Raw genomic sequence first — 20,926 nt, 5'->3', positions numbered from 1 at the left:
GGTTTTATTTTTTAGCACCTTGGGCAACTGAGGTTGTAGTAAATGTGTGATTATAAATAAACTTGAACTTTAATTTGAAGCATTTGGGCAGGAAGAAACTAAGACTTGTCAAAATAAGTTTCATGATGGAACTGCATGGCAGATTTTTCAAAATAAAATGCACTGCCTAATTGTCTAACGGTGTGCTACGTATTGCACACTGAACAAACAAGGAAATGGTCTCCTGTCCTCATAAACACAACATACTTTCATGTAATATGAATGCCTTTGAATGTTTTGGGCAGTCTGCTGATTTTAATATGGAGAATGTTGATAACTGCGTACGACAGCCTGCTGTGTGTGTACTTGAACAGTAAGATCTTGAGCTGGATGTTATGTTTATGTTGGGTTTTATGAATGACAATGCGACATGACAACACATTTGTGTTTTGTTTAGTCTCAGTTACCATGGTGGGCTTCCGCTTATTGCAGTTTAGTTTTCATTGCATTGTTGAATTGTTTATTCTCTTCTTCTTCGTCATCTGCTTGTGTTTTATTGGCAGTTCTTCTTCGTCCAGTTGACTGCACTCAGTCCATTTACTATAAATAAAAATAAAAGTTACTCAGTCCATTTACTATAAATAAAAATAAAAGTTAGTTCCACTTTAAACTGATGAAATAAAACCACCATGTAAACACTTAATTCCTAATGCAAATTTCTATTCGGAATTAAACTTAATTCCAATGTAAGTTTCTGGTTTTTTTGCATTTTAATCTCGAACTATATAATTCCTCTGTCATGTAAACCTTCATTCCACTCTAAGTTAATTCCGGTTGTTCTGAGCATGCTCGTTACCTTGTCTTGTCCCAATGATGTGTGTTGTTTTGCCTCCCATGTTCAGTGGTCTATCTTTCTTCTCCTTCTTAGTTGCTGCTGAAAGTGAAGTAGTATGCTCGTGTTGCGCTGCTACTTCACATTTATAATAAAAATAGCGGCGAAACTGGTACTTATTATGTAGTTTTTACAAGTTACGACTGAAAAGACGAGAAGCAGGGAGCCAACTTTGTTTATTTCTGGTAAACGTCATACATCACTTGCACCCTCTGTCCAATCAGAACCCTTCCTAACCCGCCGCTCTAAAGAGGAATTAAGTCAGGATGTGTTTCATGTAAATCTTCATTCTGAATTATTATTTTCATGTAAACTCGTAGAAGAATACGTTAATTCTGAATTATTTAATAAAGAAATATTAATTCCGAGTTAAAAAACATTGTGTAACTGTTGCATTTGTGGTGTTTGTTGGGGGAGGGGTTGGTGCGGGAAAGTTTTTCTTCCTGCTGAAGGTGGAGGTGGTCTGAGCGTAGAACTACCCCCCCAGTGGGTAGTTCTACGCAGCCAAACCTGCTCGCCTACCTCTGCCTCGTTCGCCCCGTGGATTCCACAGTAGAGCCTGTTATTTTCTAGTCTGTGTCCCACTTTGTTCTCATCTGCTGCATCTCTGCTGCTTCTTGTCCGATGCGTTCACACAGGGCAATGCGGTTCATTTTGTTTGGCCGGATGAAGTCGTCACATGTCAGGTAGCGGTTGTCGTGATGGTTTCAGATCCATACAGCCGTACAGTCTGAACATTGGAGTTTGAGCTCGGCATTGAGTAAGATGTTTTGGTGTCCAGATCCAAGTCAACGTGTTAAAGGTTGCTTTTGCTTTTGCGCTTCTCGTTTTTATATTCTCTGCTGTCCACAGAGATTGCACTTTCCAGGTGTCATCCAGCTTCTGGTCCCCGATCATGATATGATGCAATCTTTAGCTGTACGTGATTTTAGATCTTGATCCATTTGTTTAGAGTCCCAGCCTGGCTGCAGCTGCTCTCTCAGGTGGGATTTGTCCTGCTTATGTTGCTGGGTGTGTGAGAGTAGAGCATTGTCATCTGCGAAGCTGAGGACCTGGACTTGTTCTGCCAGACTCCACTGGGTGCCCGTCTTTTTAATGTGGGTTATTTGTCTGATCTAGTTGTGCTAGGCGGAAATGGAGCTTGTCAGGCTTAACTTGCACACGTCTGGTGTGGTTCCTGACATTGCATGCCCTGATGCATGTTTTTGATGAGCTGGATGTACTTGGGGGGAGGGGTTTCCTTTGTGTGCCGTTACTTTCCATAGCAACGTTTCTACACTGTCAGATGCTTTTTCATTGGCAATGAAACTGACAATCCAAATACTGGCGTATTCCTTTTGTTTGATGATTCTGAAGAAGCCATGTCTTTTTTCAGCCAAATCACTCCTAAAACCTTTTTTTTCTCCCTGAGCTCATCATCCACCCCTTTGCAGTCTCTCTAAGATAACGCTGTTGAATACTTTGCATGATTATGATAGCAGCATCATCACTCGGTAGGTATTGCAATCATTGAAGTCTCCTTTCCTGTGTATAACAGTAAACCGTTCTTCCAGTCAGGTGGTATATTTCCCTCTTCCTCCCATATTTTCTTGATCAGCAGATGGTGGTGGATGAGTCAACATTAGCCTTTAAGACCTCTGCTGGAATATTGTCTGGCCTTGAGGCCTTGCCACGTCCTAACTTCTGTTTTTGCCGACTTTCCTCACCCTGCTGTGTGTGTTAAGATGGAAAGTGGAATGTGACACATTGTCTCACCTGTTCTGGTGATTTCAGGTTGTTTATAGCTGCCACACATTCCTCTGTCTAGCTCAACTGGTTTCCTTTTTTTGTGTTGTGCAGACCAAAGATACGATGTCTACTTTATGAAGTCTACAGTCATGGAATGTCCTCATTTAATGATATAAGCCTGGGTGTGTGTGTGTGTGTTGTTTGTATTCAGCTTGCTGTTTAGGAGGATTTAAATGGAATTGCATTTAAGTGCATTGTGTTGGAATTTGTGGTGCTGCCCTGTAATAGTTCAGGACCTTCCTGTCTGAACCCTCCTCTTGTGTCATGTGGGGTCCCTCAGAGGTCCATTCTTGGGCCTTTGCTCTTCTCATTACACCTCCTTCCCCTCAGGTCAGTTATTAGGAAGCACAGTTGTGCTTTCCATCCAAATGCTGATGACAGTCAGGTTTATGTATCCCTTAAACATAAGGACTCTTCCCAAGAAAAACTTTTATTCTGTCTCAGTGAAGTGAAAGCCTGGATGACTTTTAACTTTCTTCATTTCAATGAAAAGAAAACAGAAGTTATGAGATTTAGTCCTGGGGCCAGTAGGTCAACTTGAGCCTTTTCGGGACCTTCTGTCACAAACCTGGATGTAAACAGTGATTTTAATCCAGCAGATAAATTCAGCTTTTTCCAGTTAGGGCAACTGGCGATGGCAAAATGCATTCTTTCAAACCAAGGTGCTGAAGTAGAAATTTGGGCTTTTAGAAAAATGGCACCTTTACATTGTTACTTCTAAGCAATGTTTGTCCTGTCTGTAGCTGATGCCAGATGTTGACTGGAACCATAGACTGTATATAGAAAAATGGACGGAACCTCCGTGACGTCACCCGTAGGTTCCTGAGGAGCTGAATTGAAGCTCGGTGGGCGGTTCCTACAATCACCATCTTGGCAGAGGCATGGGTGTCGTCGTGCCAAAAATACAAATATGGGCAAAGAGGTGGAGCTGAGAGGGGGGCTGTGAGTGTCATGGTGGATGATTGACATCAAGTCAACTCCGAGCTGCCTGTAGCTAAGAGCTAACCGAGCTAACCCAAAGATAACAGAAGCTAACCAGATAACGGAGGTAAGTAGGCTAAAGCTAAGTCACGTTGTTCACCGGCTAAAAACCACGGTTGTTCTACGTTCTTCTGACTTGTAGCGGGAGATTGGGTACCTGTCAATCAAAAGGACACACCCCTAAATATGCCGAACTTCAAGATTAAATTACTTTTAAACGGGGGAGTTATAAAAAAAATTCACTCCCCCCCCCACAGTTGTCATGAAGGTTAACCTGAACTATTAAACTTAAAATATATTTTTGAACCAAGTTGTAAACATGTTTATATCTGCTGTAAATATGTTTATTTCTGCTGTAAACATGTTAATATCTGCTGCAAACATGTTTATTTCTGCTGTAAACATGTTTATTTCTGCTGTGAAGTTGGTCTTTTTAACATGGGAGTCTATAGGGATTTGCTCTGTTTTGTAGCCCCTAGCGGATGAAGGGGAACTGTAGTGTTATGTATTTCTGCATAGGCTTCACTTTTAACCGCCGGAGCAGATCAGCGTTTCTGAGGACGTGGAGGAAGCTCTGAGGGGGGACGGGAGCTTGTTTGTGGTGGGATCAGAGCTGTGGAACTATTTCTGCAGCTCAGACAGTCTTCATCGCTGTTTAAATCCTTTTGTAAGACCTAATTCCTTTCATTGCCGTTTCACCCAGTATGAGCTTCTTTACTAACTAATTGTATTGTTTGTGGGTTTTGGTTTTTTTTACATATTTTATTGTGTTGTCTTTTTCCTTTTTTTTAATCATCCATCATTCAAAATCATCCAAAATATCGTAATATTTTATTGTTTGAATTATTTCATGTTCAGCACTTTGTTCAGTGGTTGCTGTTATACCGTGCTTCTATTGAAAAAGTTGGCCTGACTTGGCCTGCTGGGTGGAGAGGGGGGGAGCTACTCCAACTTGAATAATGAGCACAGTAATGATTCTTCCAAAATCATGACAGAAAATGTCTTTTTAAGGGAAATCTGGGTCTCCTGGTCTGCCCGTTTACAGCAGGAGTGATGGCTCCTATGCAGATGAGACGTTAGGCATCTAAAAGCAGCCAGATAAATGATGTATACAGGATGACCTGATGACAACCTGTTTGACAAGTACAGACAAACTTTGTGTTATGGCTGATGTTGGAGAGGTGCCCCACCAGTCGGACAAAAATCAGTCGATGAGACATGAAAAGAATGCACATCTCTGATCATTTTTATGGCGCTAACAGACTTAATACAAAGTAGCAAAACTACATCAGGCATCATAACTAAATGAAGCAGGTCATGTGTTCAGAAATGCAGCCAAAGCCTTTGAATGGAGGGCTAGGGGGGTCTATTCACAGTCTAGGAGGAAATGGAATTGGAAAGACTCTGCTGAGCTGATGATTTAAATCTGTTTTGTCTTTTGATGAAGCAGATGCTGAAATAGTTTCTCTGTCTTTTTGTGTACTTGTTCTTTAAGTGTGCAGTGATTGAGCTGATACAATATTGGTGTCTTGTTGCCCAGATAAACACGCATCAAACAGTCGTCTGAATGAGCTTTTTGATCCACTCTGTATCTCTGTACATGCTGGTTGGTGATTCACTCGCCCACTAAACAAAACACAGAAAGCTTCTTCTTTGTTTGAATGACAAAAGACAGCATGGGAGTGCATGAGCTTCTAGTTTATTGTGACCATTCAACTCTGACCTCCTCTCTGTTGTTGTTACCGCAGCTGACCTATGAACTGCAGGCCATTGTGATGAACCGCATTTGATAAATGTCTAAATTGTGAATGCAATGTCATCAGAACAGAAAGCAGACATGCAGAGAATCCTGGTGGAGCCAGTCAGACCTGAACGCTGGTTTATTTAGCTGGTTATGTGGTTGAAGATTAGCCTGATCTGTTCTGAGCCCAAAACTGGGGTCAGGGTGATTTTGTCAGAGGAAGAAGATAAAATATCCCAAAAGTATATATTTTTACACATGAATCAGACTGTCTGCTTGTAAAGCCTCCTTCAAACTGAGGTGTAATTAAGGTTGTGAAAACCACAAGAGGGGGTTGTTCACGTGGATGTTTCTTGGGAATATGATGTCACATAACCATGTGAGCATTTTACTTGCTAACTGTTTGATTGGTGCTTCACAGAAAATAAGGAATACCACAAATATAAGATGTTACCATCAAAAAAGAAAAAAAGTTAAATATTAAAGCCACTAGTGGCATCCCGTGGGTTTGAGCCCCATACTCTCCCCTCCACCCCCACCTCCCCACAATGCATAATGCCTAATATGTGAAGGACCTTACAAACATGAATGTTGTCAGTTTTGGTGCAGATCCCATGTATTTCTATGGACACAGGAGTAAACCCTGTTTCTTGGCAAGAAGGGTTTTTTTGTGGGTTGCCATGGTAACACAGTTTGTCCTATTAGAAAGGCCGCAACGGCATTTGGTCCCAATCTTGTCACAGAGCTGCCTGCCAAAATTGGGGTCAGTCGCACGAACCCCCTCAGACGTATTCGTTCAAATACAGTGCGTGTAAAATGAAAAAAAAATGGGTAAAAAAAAAATGGGTGTAAACTCTAAGATGGCGGACACCCTGCTGCCATGTCAACAGATGTATGACTTTTTTTTTCCTGCTTGCCTTGGGGTGTTCCACATGTGCACCAAATTTCATTGTCCTACATCAAAGTAGACGCTGTAGAGCCATTTTTGCATTTGCGTGTACGTGGACCATAGATTATCAAAATTTTTGCTGAGCTTGTACTGTGTGCCAAATTTTTACAACTTTCATGGGTGTTTAGGGGGTCAAATTTGAGGTAAATGCATTTAGAAGTAGAAAATTTGGAAAACAAAATGCCCTGATCTAAACTTCATACAGCTGGGACCCTAATAAGGTCTTCCAAAAAGACATGGTTTTAGATTAGCCTTGAAAGCAGGAAAAGAGTCATTATCCTGTAACCAGTCAGAGCTCCTGTAATGTCATCATTAAGATCTATCAGGTTAGTTGGTGTTTGGCCATTAAGCTGCTTGAATGTATGGAAAAGAGTTTGAGATGGAGAAGGATGGGTAATCTTGCTTGCCTGTACTGGTCAGCAGAAGATTTTCAAAGAATTATTTGTACATTCAGCTAAAGTCACCTTACAGTTGCCCAGCCTGGGTGTAATAAGTGTAGGAACCAGATCTTCAGCATCACTCTGTGACTGAATGCCTCTGATGTTGGTTATGTTAGATAAAAGAAAAAAAAGCATCTCTAGAAACCTTTAAAGGGGTGCTATTATGGTATTTGGAGTTTTCTGAGCTTTCTACAGTGTTACAGTGTTGAATCCTCATCAGACATGTGAACGGCACTGTTTTTTTTATCACCTAAACGCATGTTTGAGTTTGAGTTTGAGTTCCAGCACTCTCTCCGTTCGGTTTCCATGGCAACGAAAAACGCGTCATTTTAGAGAGTTTTTTCTACTTGGAAATCCTTGCGACGTCCCGGGGGATAAGGTTCGGTGATTGGTTACCTTCTACTGGTTAACAAGGGCATGTACAAATACATCAGGCGGGTGGAAAACGTGGGATAAAGTTATTTCCAACGATGGCTGGTGAGTTTACCAAAGAGAGACATCCTGCTGCATTCGTTGCTGTGGGTTGCTGTTTTCCACTTCGTTTTCAAGCTCTGATTCAGGTTCCAACATGTAGGGCTGTATGCTATGTGTTGACATTGTATTTTGTTTTTTTTATTGAGTTCATATCAGCCTAATCCTTCTGTTTATGAGATGTTACAATGACGGCGAAAGCAGGTGCGGTGCGCGCTCCCGATGTAGTGCAGTGGCGGGAGGCGGGGCTTAATGCGGAAGAGTCTCAATCCACTCGTTTTGCCCGCAGGCTGATCTGACAGCCTACGGAGAGGGTCGGTCTGAAGTAAATAGAGCGATTTGTGACAATAACTCCATCAATCCCAGCCCTTCTGGGCTCAGAAATAAAAATAAATGAGCCTGAAATGCACATAATAGTTCCACCTCAAATGTTAGAAATAGAAAGAAACATCTGAAGTAAAGACCCTCAAGTCATCCAGACCATGATGCCTCTAAGACATAAAGGACATAAACCGTAACTTCAGTCGCTGTTGTGAATTGTTCAGTGAACAGTAAAGTTGAACATGCTTTGTTTGCTGGCTTTAAATTTTCCTGCATGTCATGATAACTTCCTGTTATTCTTCTGACATTCATTAATTGTTTGGTTTCTAAAAGCAACAACAGTGCTTTTATTTTGAAGTTCTTTAATTTAAAGTAACAGTAAAAGTGACTGTTTTTATGAGAGAAGATGAAAAATGTTCCGGGTTTGACGAAATGTCAGCCGAGAACAGCGCTTTTTTTTAAATTCCTTTTTCCGTATTGATGGATTTATGGAGCGAAGTACCAGTAGCTACTTAAGCCTGTTACATCCTCCACGAGAAGCGAGAACTTTTGTCTTGTTCTCAAGGCCCGGAGAAGACAATGACGTCATTTTGTTCTTGCAGACGTGTTTGAAGACAGTTGTAGACACATCAAGCTAGCAGAAGTTTTGTCTCGTGGGGCTCCGAGAAGTATCGTGTGATTTGTTGAACATTTAAGGTGGAAAGTGGAAAAGCATGAAGCGAAAAGATGCCACTTCCACATTTTTGCTGTTGCAGGTAAAACGGATTGTTTTGAGAAAAACAGCTGATCGAGGTGGTAAAAAAATAAGTACGAAGATTTTCACAACACGGCCACGGATAAAGTTTCCCATTAAATATGACCTAACAGGGTTCATGGCACATAAAGCAGACATTGCTGCCCACAGTGATCGGTCCACGCTGCAGACGAAGCTTCTCGTGGAGTATGAATGGACCAGATGAAAAAGTTTTTTTTTCTTGCTTTTGCACGCTCAAGAGCAAGAACTCAGTTCTCGCTTCTCTTGGAGGATGGAACAAGCTTAAGTCTTTTCTCCTTTATGGGCAAAATGAGATTAAATAATCAGTCTAATAATAAGAATGTTTCCTGATCATATTAGCCAGAGAAAACCTGTACATGGAGAACAGAAAGGGTCCCAGACCAGAACCCAGTGGTGCACCATAAGTAATACCAGTATGAAGGCATGGATGAACAGGAATCAGATCAATATGACTTCACCAAATCACCAAAGATTGTTTTATATTTCTCATAACCTTCCCGTTAAGACCAGTCATCATAGATGTGTGAACACGATGTAGTTGTAGGAAGGGTTGAGTTTAATCTCAGACTTCATGGACCTCAAGTTCATAAAAATATAAAAAAGAAAAAGCTTTCAGGAGAGAGAAGTTTGCAAAGCTGCAACCGTAAAACACGCTTCTGGAACAATGAATTTCACACATACCAGACCGGAAAGCGAGGGACCATGTTTAACAAAAACAAACAACGTCCAGCAGTACAAAGGCCTCTTACGAACCACCAAGCACGGAGGAGGAGGGGTGATGATTTGAACTTGTCGCTACGGGACCTGGGCCCCCTGTGGTTACTGAACTGACTATGAACTCCCATGTAAACCCAGCAGTTTGAACCAAAGTGTGAGTCCGTCTGTCCAACAGCTACAGCTCAGTCCTGTCATCCCAAACAAAGCAGAAAATCTACCAGTTAATATATATATGTACTGTTTCAGGATGAGCACTGTACTTTCTCTCCACAGGGAGTTTGACCCTGGATACATCGAGGAGTTTGTTACCTCACCTATCTCCCTTCCCTCTCTTCCTCCTCCTCTTCCTCATCCATCCTCCCCGTCGACCTCACCACCACAACAAACAACCCCATCATGCAGCCACAGCCAGGCTTGTTCAGCCGTCCAGCTACGCATCAAAACCAGGTAATACAGGGGGCGTGTCCATGCATCAATCAAAGCAGCGAGTAACCAATCATTGCTCAGCAACCTGGATCCTCACGCCGGGTTAAAGCACTGAACACAAAGCTAAAAGGACCCAACAGGACGAGAGTGTGCACGTGAACATGTTCGCTGTGTTGCTGAATGTGGTTTCCCATCAGGGTTGATACATCCTCTTATTTTTCTGTCTTGGTGGACAGTTAAACAGGAAGTGATGTCATGTCGGTGACACGCTGTCAGCTGAAGAGGTCTTCGCCCCGGAGTTAGGATGTCCTGCTCGTACTTCCTCCACCCGTGTGATTTGTTGCAGTGTCCTATTGTGCGTTTGTGACCGCTAGGGTCAAACTCTGACCAACAGGAAAACAGATGTTTGCTGATGTTGCCATAGTGACCACTGCTCTGTTTCCTTCAACATATCAAATATTACACCGATATAAAGTCTTTCAATGTTTTTTTGTTTTACAATGGCTTTTTGTAGATCTCAACATGCCCCACTATTCATGACATGCATATAACTTTTAATTTAATATTCATTTAATATTTTTTGGTCAAAAATGGTATTTTTCTATCAGCTGCTGTGTTCAGACAAAAAAGTTTGTTTTTCCAAGGAAACTTTGTGGATTTAAAGTTATTGATGAAGAGTATTGTCCTTTATGTTAGTTATTACAGTGGGGGTTTTTTTTCCATTTACAATCTTGACAACATAATAGAATACACACATTACAAGAAAAATAAAAAGTAATAAATGAAAGTAATTGCAGATCATTGAGAAGTTTAATGTTTTAAATATGATTGTATAAAAATCCAGGGTCTATTATCTCCACTATCCATACTGAATACAACTCAGGCAAATATTTCCATCATCAATAAATCTAGAAAGTTTTTTAAACAAGTGTCAATATTAAAACAATTCGGCTTGAGTGCTTTCAATATAATTCATTTTACAGATAGGAAGGCTAAAGCAATGAAGTTATGTATTTGTAGAATGAATACTGTCAACTCTCATTCCCAGAAAACAAACCAAAGGACATTCCTTATATTTAACATAGTTTACAATAAAAAGATAACCTTTTTCCAAAACATCCATAGTGATGGTCAGTGCCAAAATAAATGAATAAGTGCCCCAGTTTTCCCACAGCCATGCCAACACATTGAAAAAACAGAGAGGTCCATTTTATCTAACCTATACGGAGTGATGTATGTGTGATGTTATTGCAATGTTAGATATTTATGGAGGACCTGGAAACAGGTTCAGCATCAAGAGGAAGCAATGGAAACAATGGAAAAAGAAGTGTGAAGTGTGAACAATACAACACACAGAAAGCCTCAGCAACAGACACACCAGCTGCTGCACCTGCAAAGAAACGCAACAGAAAACATTTCAATGCCTCGTTTAGAAGAAAAGCAGACAATCATTGGGAGCACCTTCTGGAACAAGAACTTCAAATTGCATTATGACTATATCAGAGAAATTTTAGTACTTTAAACATTATTATTTTATAGTTATTATAGCGTATAAAATAAAAGCAAACAAACATTTTCTATTTACTCAGACATGGACACTTTCAAGGATTGTGGAGATCTGGACCCAAATGCAGGCTTGAGAGGTAGGAAGTGCTGAGAATATTTTTTTATTTAACTGAAGAACTGAACAGGGAAGAAATCAGAACTGACAAGCAAACAATGAACCAGCAGTGAGAACAGAAATCAAGTGGTACAAACACAGAGAAAACAACAAGACACAGGTTTGATCGATAAGAAAATTGATAAAAGATTGATAAAAAAAAAGAAAGACAAAACACAAAAGCCAAATGATGACAGACACATGGGCGTTGTCCACACATAGCAGGTATCTCACAAAACAAAGACATTTTTCTCTAATTTGGCATGTCATCTACACAAAAACGCAGATTTATGCAATTAAAAATCTTATTTATGCAATTTAAAAAACCTCTGACCAAAGTGAAGACGTGCAACCACTGAAACGTCACCGACTGCAACAGAAAATACCATGACGTCACATGTGCGACCTTTGTTTTCAACTGCATGGACGTCCTCTAAACTGTGCTGGGTAATCCATTGTCCATGCGATTTGTGTTTGTTTTTAACCAAGCAGCTACCTCTGTCAATAACCTCCGGCTCCAGCCTGGAGAATGGGATGGGCCTGGATATTGGGCGGAGTTGGATGTCAAATGGGCGGAGTTGAATGTGAAATGGGGGCGTGGTCAGGGTTAGGGTTATTCCAATCAAATTGTTGAGGGGTGGGGTTGGACATTGAGCCTCGTCCAAATTTTAGCACCCCTCATTCTCCAGTCTGCCGCTAAGACCCCCTCACCTCAGTGTAAACTGCAGTTCCAATCTCGTCCACTAGGACTACAAAACAGAGCAAATCCTCATAGACTCCCATGTTAAAAGGACCAACTTTACAGCAGAAATAAACACGTTTACAGCCTGGTACAAAAATCAATTTTAGGTGTAATAGGTCAGGTTTACCTGCATGACAACTTTTAGCCAGTTAACAGCGTGACTTAGCTTTAGCTCTCTTACCTCAGTTAACTGATTAGCTCCTGTTAGCTCTGGGTTAGCTCAGTTAGCTCTTAGCTATAGGCAGGTCTGAGTTTGCTAGATGTCAATCATCCACCATGACGCTCACAGCCCCCCTCTCAGCTCCACCTCCCCGGGAGAGACGGCGCATGACGCTGCCAAGATGGCGATGATAGAAACCGCCCACAGAGCTTCAATTCAGCTCTTCAGAAACCTACGGGTGACGTCACGGAGGCTCCGCCCATCTTTCTATATACAGTCTATGGTTTTTACACGGCCGCCATCACCACTCCACGTAGATGACCGAAGGCAAAGGACAAGATTAAGGACAACTATTTTCTGCCACGTAATGATATCACGTTAGAGGCAAGTTTCGTGTTTTGAGAAAGAGACATCAAGAGGGTTAGGGTTATTCTGGATAGGATTATGGACGCTACTGCCGCCTGAAGGCTTGATATGCTTATCAATGTACTTAACAATGTCATGCGTCATGCGGATAGGTTTGGATGGATTTGTTTTGAGAAAACAAGGTTGTGTGGACTTGTTTTTTACTGGTGGGAGGGGGAATATATTAAGCCCAGCGACGTGTGAACAAGGCCATAGACAAACATATTGCCGTCATGGTTTGACCTGTCGTCTTGTGGCCTCTAGTTTAATATGTTATAGCCATAATTAAGTTAGTATAACTCTGTAACCACGAGAGTTATTTACATGCTTGGAGTCATAAAATATCAGAGATTTAATAAGACACATAAAAGTCACTTTGTTTTTCACTGGTGGAAAATAGATGAACATTTCCAACACGCCTAAAACAGACACTTTCAGGAAGAAATTGAATATGTCTTTGTTAAATCGGTCATGGTGTGCGCCCAAAGCGGCCAGTGTGTTGGCTGTTTTGCCAGACAGTCGCTGACATGTGCTGTTACAATAAATGCTCCATGCGGGAAATAAAATTACAAAATGCAATTTTTCAACCTCTGGCAGCTGCAGGGCAATGACCACTGAATGAGCATCATAAATATGCATTTGTTGTGAAAAGGAGTCAGAAGACCAAGATTTTAAAGCTGATAAAATATTTTGTGTACGAATATCGGCTGTGTGTATGTGAGGAAATGCAGAAGTTTCTGTGGTATGCGAGGACAAACTATGTTGACAGTGAATCACCTGGACATTAGAAAACGCCACAGTCTCGCTGTGTCTCCTTACCCACAGTCTATAAATACTGACACAGCCAGTTTTATCCTAATATGGAGGTCAGGACACGGAAGTGTTGCATCTATGTGTAATGAGCATCACAGCCTGAAGGGGGTGCTACTGTGCACACAAATCTCATGTACTTCCAGCACGTATTTACTTTGGGGATGCTTTCTGATGGATGAATGAGTTGCAGAAAGTTTGCTTTGAGTTTTGATGATTCCAGGTGACTGTTGACAAAAAAAATCCCTAAAATGAGCTCCACTGTTGCCTCTTTGAGCCAGATAAGCAGCCAGAATGACTGCATTCTCTCACTATTCCCTGGGCCCTTGCTGGTTATCAGATACCGTTGAGTGGAGGAGGGCAGCGATGCCTGCCTCTTATTGGTCATCCAAAAACAGGAAGTGTTCCATCAGAGCCCCGTGGGACTGGGTGTTAATCTGGTGAGGACAGATAGACTGATTTATAAACACAGGCTTTTCTCTCTGACTCCATCTTTCCCTTTTTCCATTTTATCCCTCCCTCCATGTCTCCCTCCACTCAGTTCCTTTCCTTCTCCTTTCTGGCTCCTCATCATCCTTCCGCTCCTCCTTTACTTTCTTTTTGTTTGCTTTTACTCCTGTTCTCTTTCCTCCTTAGATGTTTAATAGGTTGAATCACCACATTCCTCTAAAACAAGATCATCTCACAGTTGCACAAAGCATGGATGCATGCTAATATAAGCATACCCCCAAACACACACATACACACACACACAGACACTCCTAAACTACTTAACGCAAGTCAAACTGTAATCTCATCAGTCCTCTTGATAACTTCAGGGATTATTGCAGAAACTGGCTGTGTTTTGACTGCTGGTGGTGAGAGTGGAAGCACTGGAGTTTACATGGATCGTAAACAGTTTATCCTTTGTCCCGGTTAGTTTTGCTGCTGTGTCAACTGCGAGCGAAGCTGGACTCATCTGTCTTGGCATGGCTGCCTGCAGCTTGATAAATCTTAATTTCAACTGTAGTTTAGTGAATCGTATGACAGTTGTTGTCCTTTCGGCTTGTACCTTTCAAGGGCTCGCCACAGCGAATTGGCACATGTTTAACGCCAAATGCCCGTCCTGATGCAACCCTCTGCATTTATCTGGGCTTGGGACTGGACCTCAGAGAACAATCCCCTTTTGGCTGCAGCAGCGTAGGGGACAGGACTCAAACTCTCAGGTCACAAGACAAGCGGCTCTACCACCAGAGCCACTTACACCCCAAATTGTTTGACACAGTTAAAAAGCCAAAATTAGGAGAATTTTCGGCTGAAGTTTTTCCTCTTGCAGCTCAGAATGAAGGATTTAGAGCAACTAGTTGTTTTGCTTATTCTTTTCAGACAAAATGGCTTAAATGAACGTGATCATTGTAGACTGACTGCTGCAGATCATGTGTCTGTTTTAACTGGATCATAACTGGGCTGCATTACTGGACTGAATTGGTCTGTCTCTGTGCCTTGAGATGACTTTTTCATCGGTTGGCACCGTTCAGATGAAGCTAAATTAAACTGAATTGTTGTTTTGAATTTATTTTAATTGTGAGATGAGCTTTTTTAGCTGACTGTTTTATGCCCAGTAGTTTCATGTAAAACTTTATAGTCTGTATCGGTTGGGCAACTCTGGTCCTCCAGGGCCGCAGTCCTGGAGTGTTTCCCTGCCGCAACACACCTGACACACATCAGACTTAGGAAACATTCACATCTGCCTTTTTGATTGGAATCCGAGTCCGTTTGCCTGGAAAGTCTGCTTTGTTTGGGGAAATGTGAACACGCCAAGCGAATGCTAATTCGGATCAGAGAAGCGGACTCGGCCCACCTACAAATGTCAGACCCAGACAGCAAATCTTTCCTAAATGTGTTGATTTTTTTGGCCTAAATTTGGCCTGGACTTGCTACATAGACTAGATGTGAGTGTAGAACTCAGCTGCTTGACCACCACATGTCGCCCACAAGGAAATGGAGGAAGATTTCCCATTTCAGGACCACTTCTGGGCCACAGAATACCCATCATAGTCCTTATTAGGCCCACAGGAGAGGAACTGTAATAAAAGCCAAGCCTGCAAAGGTCATCTAGTCCAGTTCTGGCTCACACCAGTACCATATGGGCCAAAAGTAGCCTGTCTTCAGCCCAAACATGTCTGCTGTCTGGGAGGTGTGCTGCTGTTAAGAGTCCTGTCAGTTTTATTTCTGTTAGCCTCCGTTTGCATACAGCATTTCACTGTTGTATCGGCTTTAATTCATTGTGTTGAACAGTTGTATTGGGTAGATTCTGGACTGGCAGCGTTGTCTGATTCACAGATCATTTCTACACCACATCATCATCATTCCTCTCTCTCAACTCAAGTACAGTTGACAGTTTTCCCATGACGTATGACTCGCAGGAATCCAAAGGCACCTGCTGTACAACTGAAGAAAACTGTACTTTCACTGAAGTACTGCGGCAGTGCCTTACACCTCGAACAGGTGAGGAAACAAGCAGAGGCCAGATTCAGACCTGACTGGAAGAAAAAGTGTTTTTAAACACATAATTTGTCGTTCAGGAAAAAGGGTGAGAACATGAAACACATTAAGCTAGTTTTTATTTCCAATGCTGAACTGAATTTTATTTTATTTATTTATTTTTTTTATTTTTTATTTATTAATTTTATTTCAGGATTAGGTTGGCAGTGGCTCAGGCGGTAGAGCTGCTTGTCCTGTGACCTGATGGTCTGTGGTTTGAGCCCTGCTCCCCTAGCTGCCCTGGGGGGGACACACGATTGTTCTGAGAGGGCTGAGCCCAAACCTAGATGAATGCAAAGGGTTGTGTCTGGAAAGGGAACTGGCATAAACTGTGTCAATTCACTTGTGTGATTTGGCGCTTCATAGGGGCGAACAGAAAGGGAAACAACAACATAGTTTGTGTAGGATTAGAAGAAAAACAATCATGGCATTGAACTGGCGGATGGTTAAGACTGAAGAAGGGCAGTTGGAATTTGCAGGAGTTAAATATCAGTCTTGTAAAACTGCAGTCTTTGCCAGGTATCCAGGTAGCGTTGTTTCAGGGTTTTCTAGAGCTCTTCTTCCTCATTTCCCTCTATTACTCTTTCTAAACTCTGTATTTTGTTGTTGTTTGCCGTCAAGAACAGAGGTTTTATTTTTCTCTTTAATTATTTGCTAAAAGATTTTCATCTCCTCCGTCCACCCGTCCGTCCACACCACGCCATCTATACCTGAAATGAACGGATCACATGACCCCATACATCACATCCAGAGATGTGAAAAAAGTGTTTACATTAAACTTTTGCGATATACTTCTACATGGACACATCTTTATGTGCATGTAAAATAATTTTGCGATATTTTAGAGATTTTCCGATATGTAGGTTTTTTTATTTCGATCAATGCTGCCTTAATGCATGGGCTTACCTGGGCTGAAGCCAAGAGCCCACAGAGGTTAGAGGCTTGTCATTTTTCCACTTTGGTGGAGAGACAAGTGAAAAATGGCTGCCAAAAAAAGAATTAGAGTGGTGCCTCCAAAAGAAAATCATCTCATGACAGATCTGGGAGAAAAGAAAATGACTAAAGAGCTTCCCGAAGCTCACGGATTTATTTAGTCACATGGATGAGAAAGGAGGAACTGCTCATCCAACCCACCCGAGAAGGCAGTGGGACCTGCGCCGACACCACAGAGAAAGACAGGGAGACCTGTGCCAATGCCATAGCGAAAGGCAGGGAGACCTGTGCCGATGCCACAGCGAAAGGCAGGGAGACCTGTGCCGATGCCACAGCGAAAGGCAGGGAGACCTGTGCCGATGCCACAGAGAAAGGCAGGGAGACCTGCGCCGACGCCATAGCGAAAGGCAGGGAGACCTGTGCCGATGCCACAGCGAAAGGCAGGGAGACCTGTGCCGACGCCACAGAGGAAGGCAGTGGGACCTGCGCCGATGCCACAGAGGAAGGCAGTGGGACCTGCGCCGATGCCACAGAGGAAGGCAGTGGGACCTGCGCCGATGCCACAGAGGAAGGCAGTGGGACCTGCGCCGATGCCACAGAGGAAGGCACCGGGACCTGCGCCGACGCCACAGAGGAAGGCACCGGGACCTGCGCCGATGCCACAGAGGAAGGCACCGGGACCTGCGCCGACGCCACAGAGGAAGGCACCGGGACCTGCGCCGATGCCACAGCGAAAGGTAGGGAGACCTGTGCCGATGCCACAGAGGAAGGCACCGGGACCTGCGCCGACGCCACAGAGGAAGGCAGTGGGACCTGCGCCGATGCCACAGCGAAAGGCAGGGAGACCTGTGCCGATGCCACAGAGAAAGGCACCGGGACCTGCGCCGACGCCACAGAGGAAGGCAGTGGGACCTGTGCCAATGCCACAGCGAAAGGCAGGGAGACCTGTGCCGATGCCACAGAGAAAGGCATTGGGACCTGCGCCGATGCCACAGAGGAAGGCAGTGGGACCTGCGCCGATGCCACAGAGGAAGGCAGTGGGACCTGCGCCGATGCGACAGCGAAAGGCAGGGAGACCTGTGCCGATGCCACAGAGAAAGGCACCGGGACCTGCGCCGATGCCACAGAGGAAGGCAGCGGCAGGGAGAAGAGGAGCGGCAGGCACACAAACATTAGAGAGGAGGACGAACCAGATGACCCTCTTAGCAGAGACCCAGACCTCATGGGAGATAACTTGGACAGGTCCAACGTACCTGCTTACTGGACAAAATGGGACCGCTGGCTTGTGCTGATATGTCTGCGTTGTAGCCTCCTAATCACTGAGCATGACTTTTTTTACTTATTTGGATTTTAGGGACGTAATCACAGCTTTGTGTGCAAATCAGAGACATCAATAAATAAAAAAAAATAAAATCAATATGTAAGTAATGTATGTATGTAATAAAACGAAATTAAAAAAAGCTCAATGTAAACCTGGATTTTACTTCCTGTAATGAGACTCCGCCCGGGGGCCCAACAGGAAGTAAAGGCAATATTTTGGTTTTGTGCAGCTCTAGCGGTGATGGGGACGCAACTTGTGATGTTATGCTAAAACTAGTGTGCAGCCATCTAATAAGCTATAGTCCACCTTCATCAGACTCCGGTGGTTCTTAACAAGTGTCTCTTGGATAAACTTTCTGAGAAAAGATATTGATTGATAATTTTGAACTTTTTTGCCTGATAAACCATCGGCAGCTCCGTGACTTTTCAGAGCCCAACACATTTTGCAGCTGATAACCATCTGCCACTAGTGGATGTTGTCCTATTGGCCGACAGGTAAACTGTCAGACGACTGGATGGGAGCTGCTGACACACTGAACTAAGATGCTTTTCAGATTGTCTGGTAACCTTTCTGACATTAATCAGTGACGTCAACGCTTGTCAACACATCTCAGTGTGCTGCTGCACCCGAGTGTCTCTGACGGTGATAATCTAACATTTGTCGATAATAATCGCCTCATTGTTCGCTGCAGGACCACATGATGCACATGATGCAGCATGTGATACCCATAGCTTTAAAATTAACTCAGACAACAACAGCCTCTGCCTTTCTGTTTATTTGCCCTCCCTCTTCCTCCCCCTCCCTCCCTCCCTCCCACCACCCTTCCCCTTCTCACCTTTGCACTCTCTAATCACTGATTCTGCCTTAAAATTGACCCAAATTTCAATTTTCATTCCTCTAGTGTAAAAACAGATCTCTGGGCCCTTTTTCATCCTCCCACTCCTTTCATCTGTCTCACCATTTCCCCTCTTCCTACCATCTCTCTATCAGTCCAATCGCTGCTTCATTCCTCACTATCTCCACCCTAACAATCTAACCACACTTATCTCACCCTCCCCGTCTTACCACTCATTATGTCTCGCTGTTCCTCCCTCCTTTTTCCTCTCCTCCCTCGCTTTCTGTGTCCTCTCAACCGCTACCGTCCAGACCAAGTTGTGCCGAGGATGTTTACTTCATGCCTTTATCGTATGGCAGCCTAATGACACTTAATTGCTTCGTTTGCTTTAGGAGTTGGGGGCCGGGGCCAGACGCAGCACGGCTCAGTCCGAATGAAACCAGGGTGGAGAGGCAGAGACCAGGTCTTTCTTTGGAGTTTTGATGGCAAAGAGTGTGTAAATGTGGGGAATTTAGGAGCATGGGTTGCAGTTTTCTCCAAGGTGACAGCAGGCAGCGTCATTAGGGACACATCTGACGAGAAAAAGGGTGTTGATAGGTTAAAAAAGGGATATTATCAGGTTAAAAGAGGAACAAAGATATGATATGAAAACTAAAGTGCTACTAAAGTATTGTTAAGTACAGGCTGAGAGGTTTTGGGGGATTTTGTAAAGCATTTAGGTTGCGTAGAGTGAAGTAAAATATCTAAACGTAGGTTTTCTAGATCGCGTTAAAGATCACAAAGAATAAAGAGCAGAAAGTGTGGAAATGGACTTCACCTGGACCTCATAAAGGAGAAGGAAGTGGAAGAGTAAGGACAGGCTGAGAGGGAAGCAACGTGAAGGAAAGCAGACATAAAGCGGACTGTGACCTGCTGCCATGGAACTGCTGGAGGTGTTTTACCGCAGGAAGCTCAGGAGGAAGCAGAAAAAGCTGGAGCTGGGGCGCTCAGATGGGGCGCTGTGCCGGTCTCCATCGGAGACCAGCGTCAACAGCCTGGCCACAGGTCTCATCTCCAAAGTCCTCCGGTTCACTTCCAGGTAAAACGCCTTTCTGCTTTAGTCCATTTAAAGTTCAGAACAGCCTGGACAGCTTGATTTAGACAAAGGTAAGGTTTGGAATTCAGAGCTGCTTCCATTCCTGGAGCCTTTTGATGTTTATTTTCATGGCTCTGAGGTGACCACGAGGCTTGGGCTTGAACTGCCGGTAAGAACGCTGCCGACATCAATGACTCGGGGAGAATCTCTTTAACTCGCACACAATTTGGACTTGGAGCTGACATTTAGGGCAGATACAACCATGATGGATGGCTTGGACATTACTTTAGTCATTTACCTGGCAACTGGGACATAACCATGGATAAAAGCATCTGCTAAGTGACTGTAGTAAAACAGTGGTGTAAACTAACAGGAACTTTAAGACTTTTTATCCTCTGACCAGCCTTGTAACCGAGCTTAGTTTTACCATTTCTGGATCGAGAGGGACGTTTATGTTCCCGAATTCCCAAAAAAACGTTGTGTTGCTGTAAAAGTAAATGTAAAAACAGATTATCCAAACCGCTTAGTCCAATGAAGGGTTGCAGGGAAGCTGGAGCCTATCCCAGCAGTCTTTAGGCGAAAGGCAGGGCACACCCTGGACAGCTCGCCAGTCCATCGCAGGGCCACGATTTGGTAAATATAAACATCACAAATCAGAATTCACAACTCAACACAAAAGCAAATGTTAGAAAATGATTTTCTCTTCTTTAGTTTGATGGCAGCGACAGTCCTCAGAAAGTTGGCTGGTGAGTCCTGCTGCGTAGTAAACACCACCAGCTGTCGAACCTTTGGCAGAAAAATGCTGGTCCATACTTCCATACAGGATTTGAACTCCCAGTCCTGGTCTTCTAGACTAGACTACAGAGGTCAGAACAGCACCCGGACTCTTCTACTGCAAAACAGTATCTGTGTATTATGCTGTTAAACATTATCCTGCTTAAAAATGCAAAACATACCCTGGATGGGATCATTTAAATCCTGT

The 20,926-nt window shown here is 43.3% G+C and overlaps 1 protein-coding gene across 1 annotated transcript in view; it reads left to right on the top strand.

The window, feature by feature from the left end:
- shroom3 (shroom family member 3) overlaps positions 1 to 20,926 on the top strand; it is a gene marked incomplete at its 5' end in the record, with an annotated part of 88,069 nt that overhangs the window by 30,080 nt on the left and 37,063 nt on the right. The window contains one exon of the mRNA XM_079256400.1: positions 9,328 to 9,501. Coding sequence (XP_079112526.1) covers positions 9,328 to 9,501 — 174 coding nt within the window. The remainder of the gene's footprint in view (positions 1 to 9,327; positions 9,502 to 20,926) is intronic.

Source organism: Telmatherina bonti, assembly GCF_933228915.1.
Source record: "Telmatherina bonti genome assembly, chromosome: 17".
NCBI classification, from domain to species: Eukaryota; Metazoa; Chordata; class Actinopteri; order Atheriniformes; family Telmatherinidae; genus Telmatherina; species Telmatherina bonti.
This window is presented reverse-complemented; position numbering and strand designations above follow the sequence as displayed.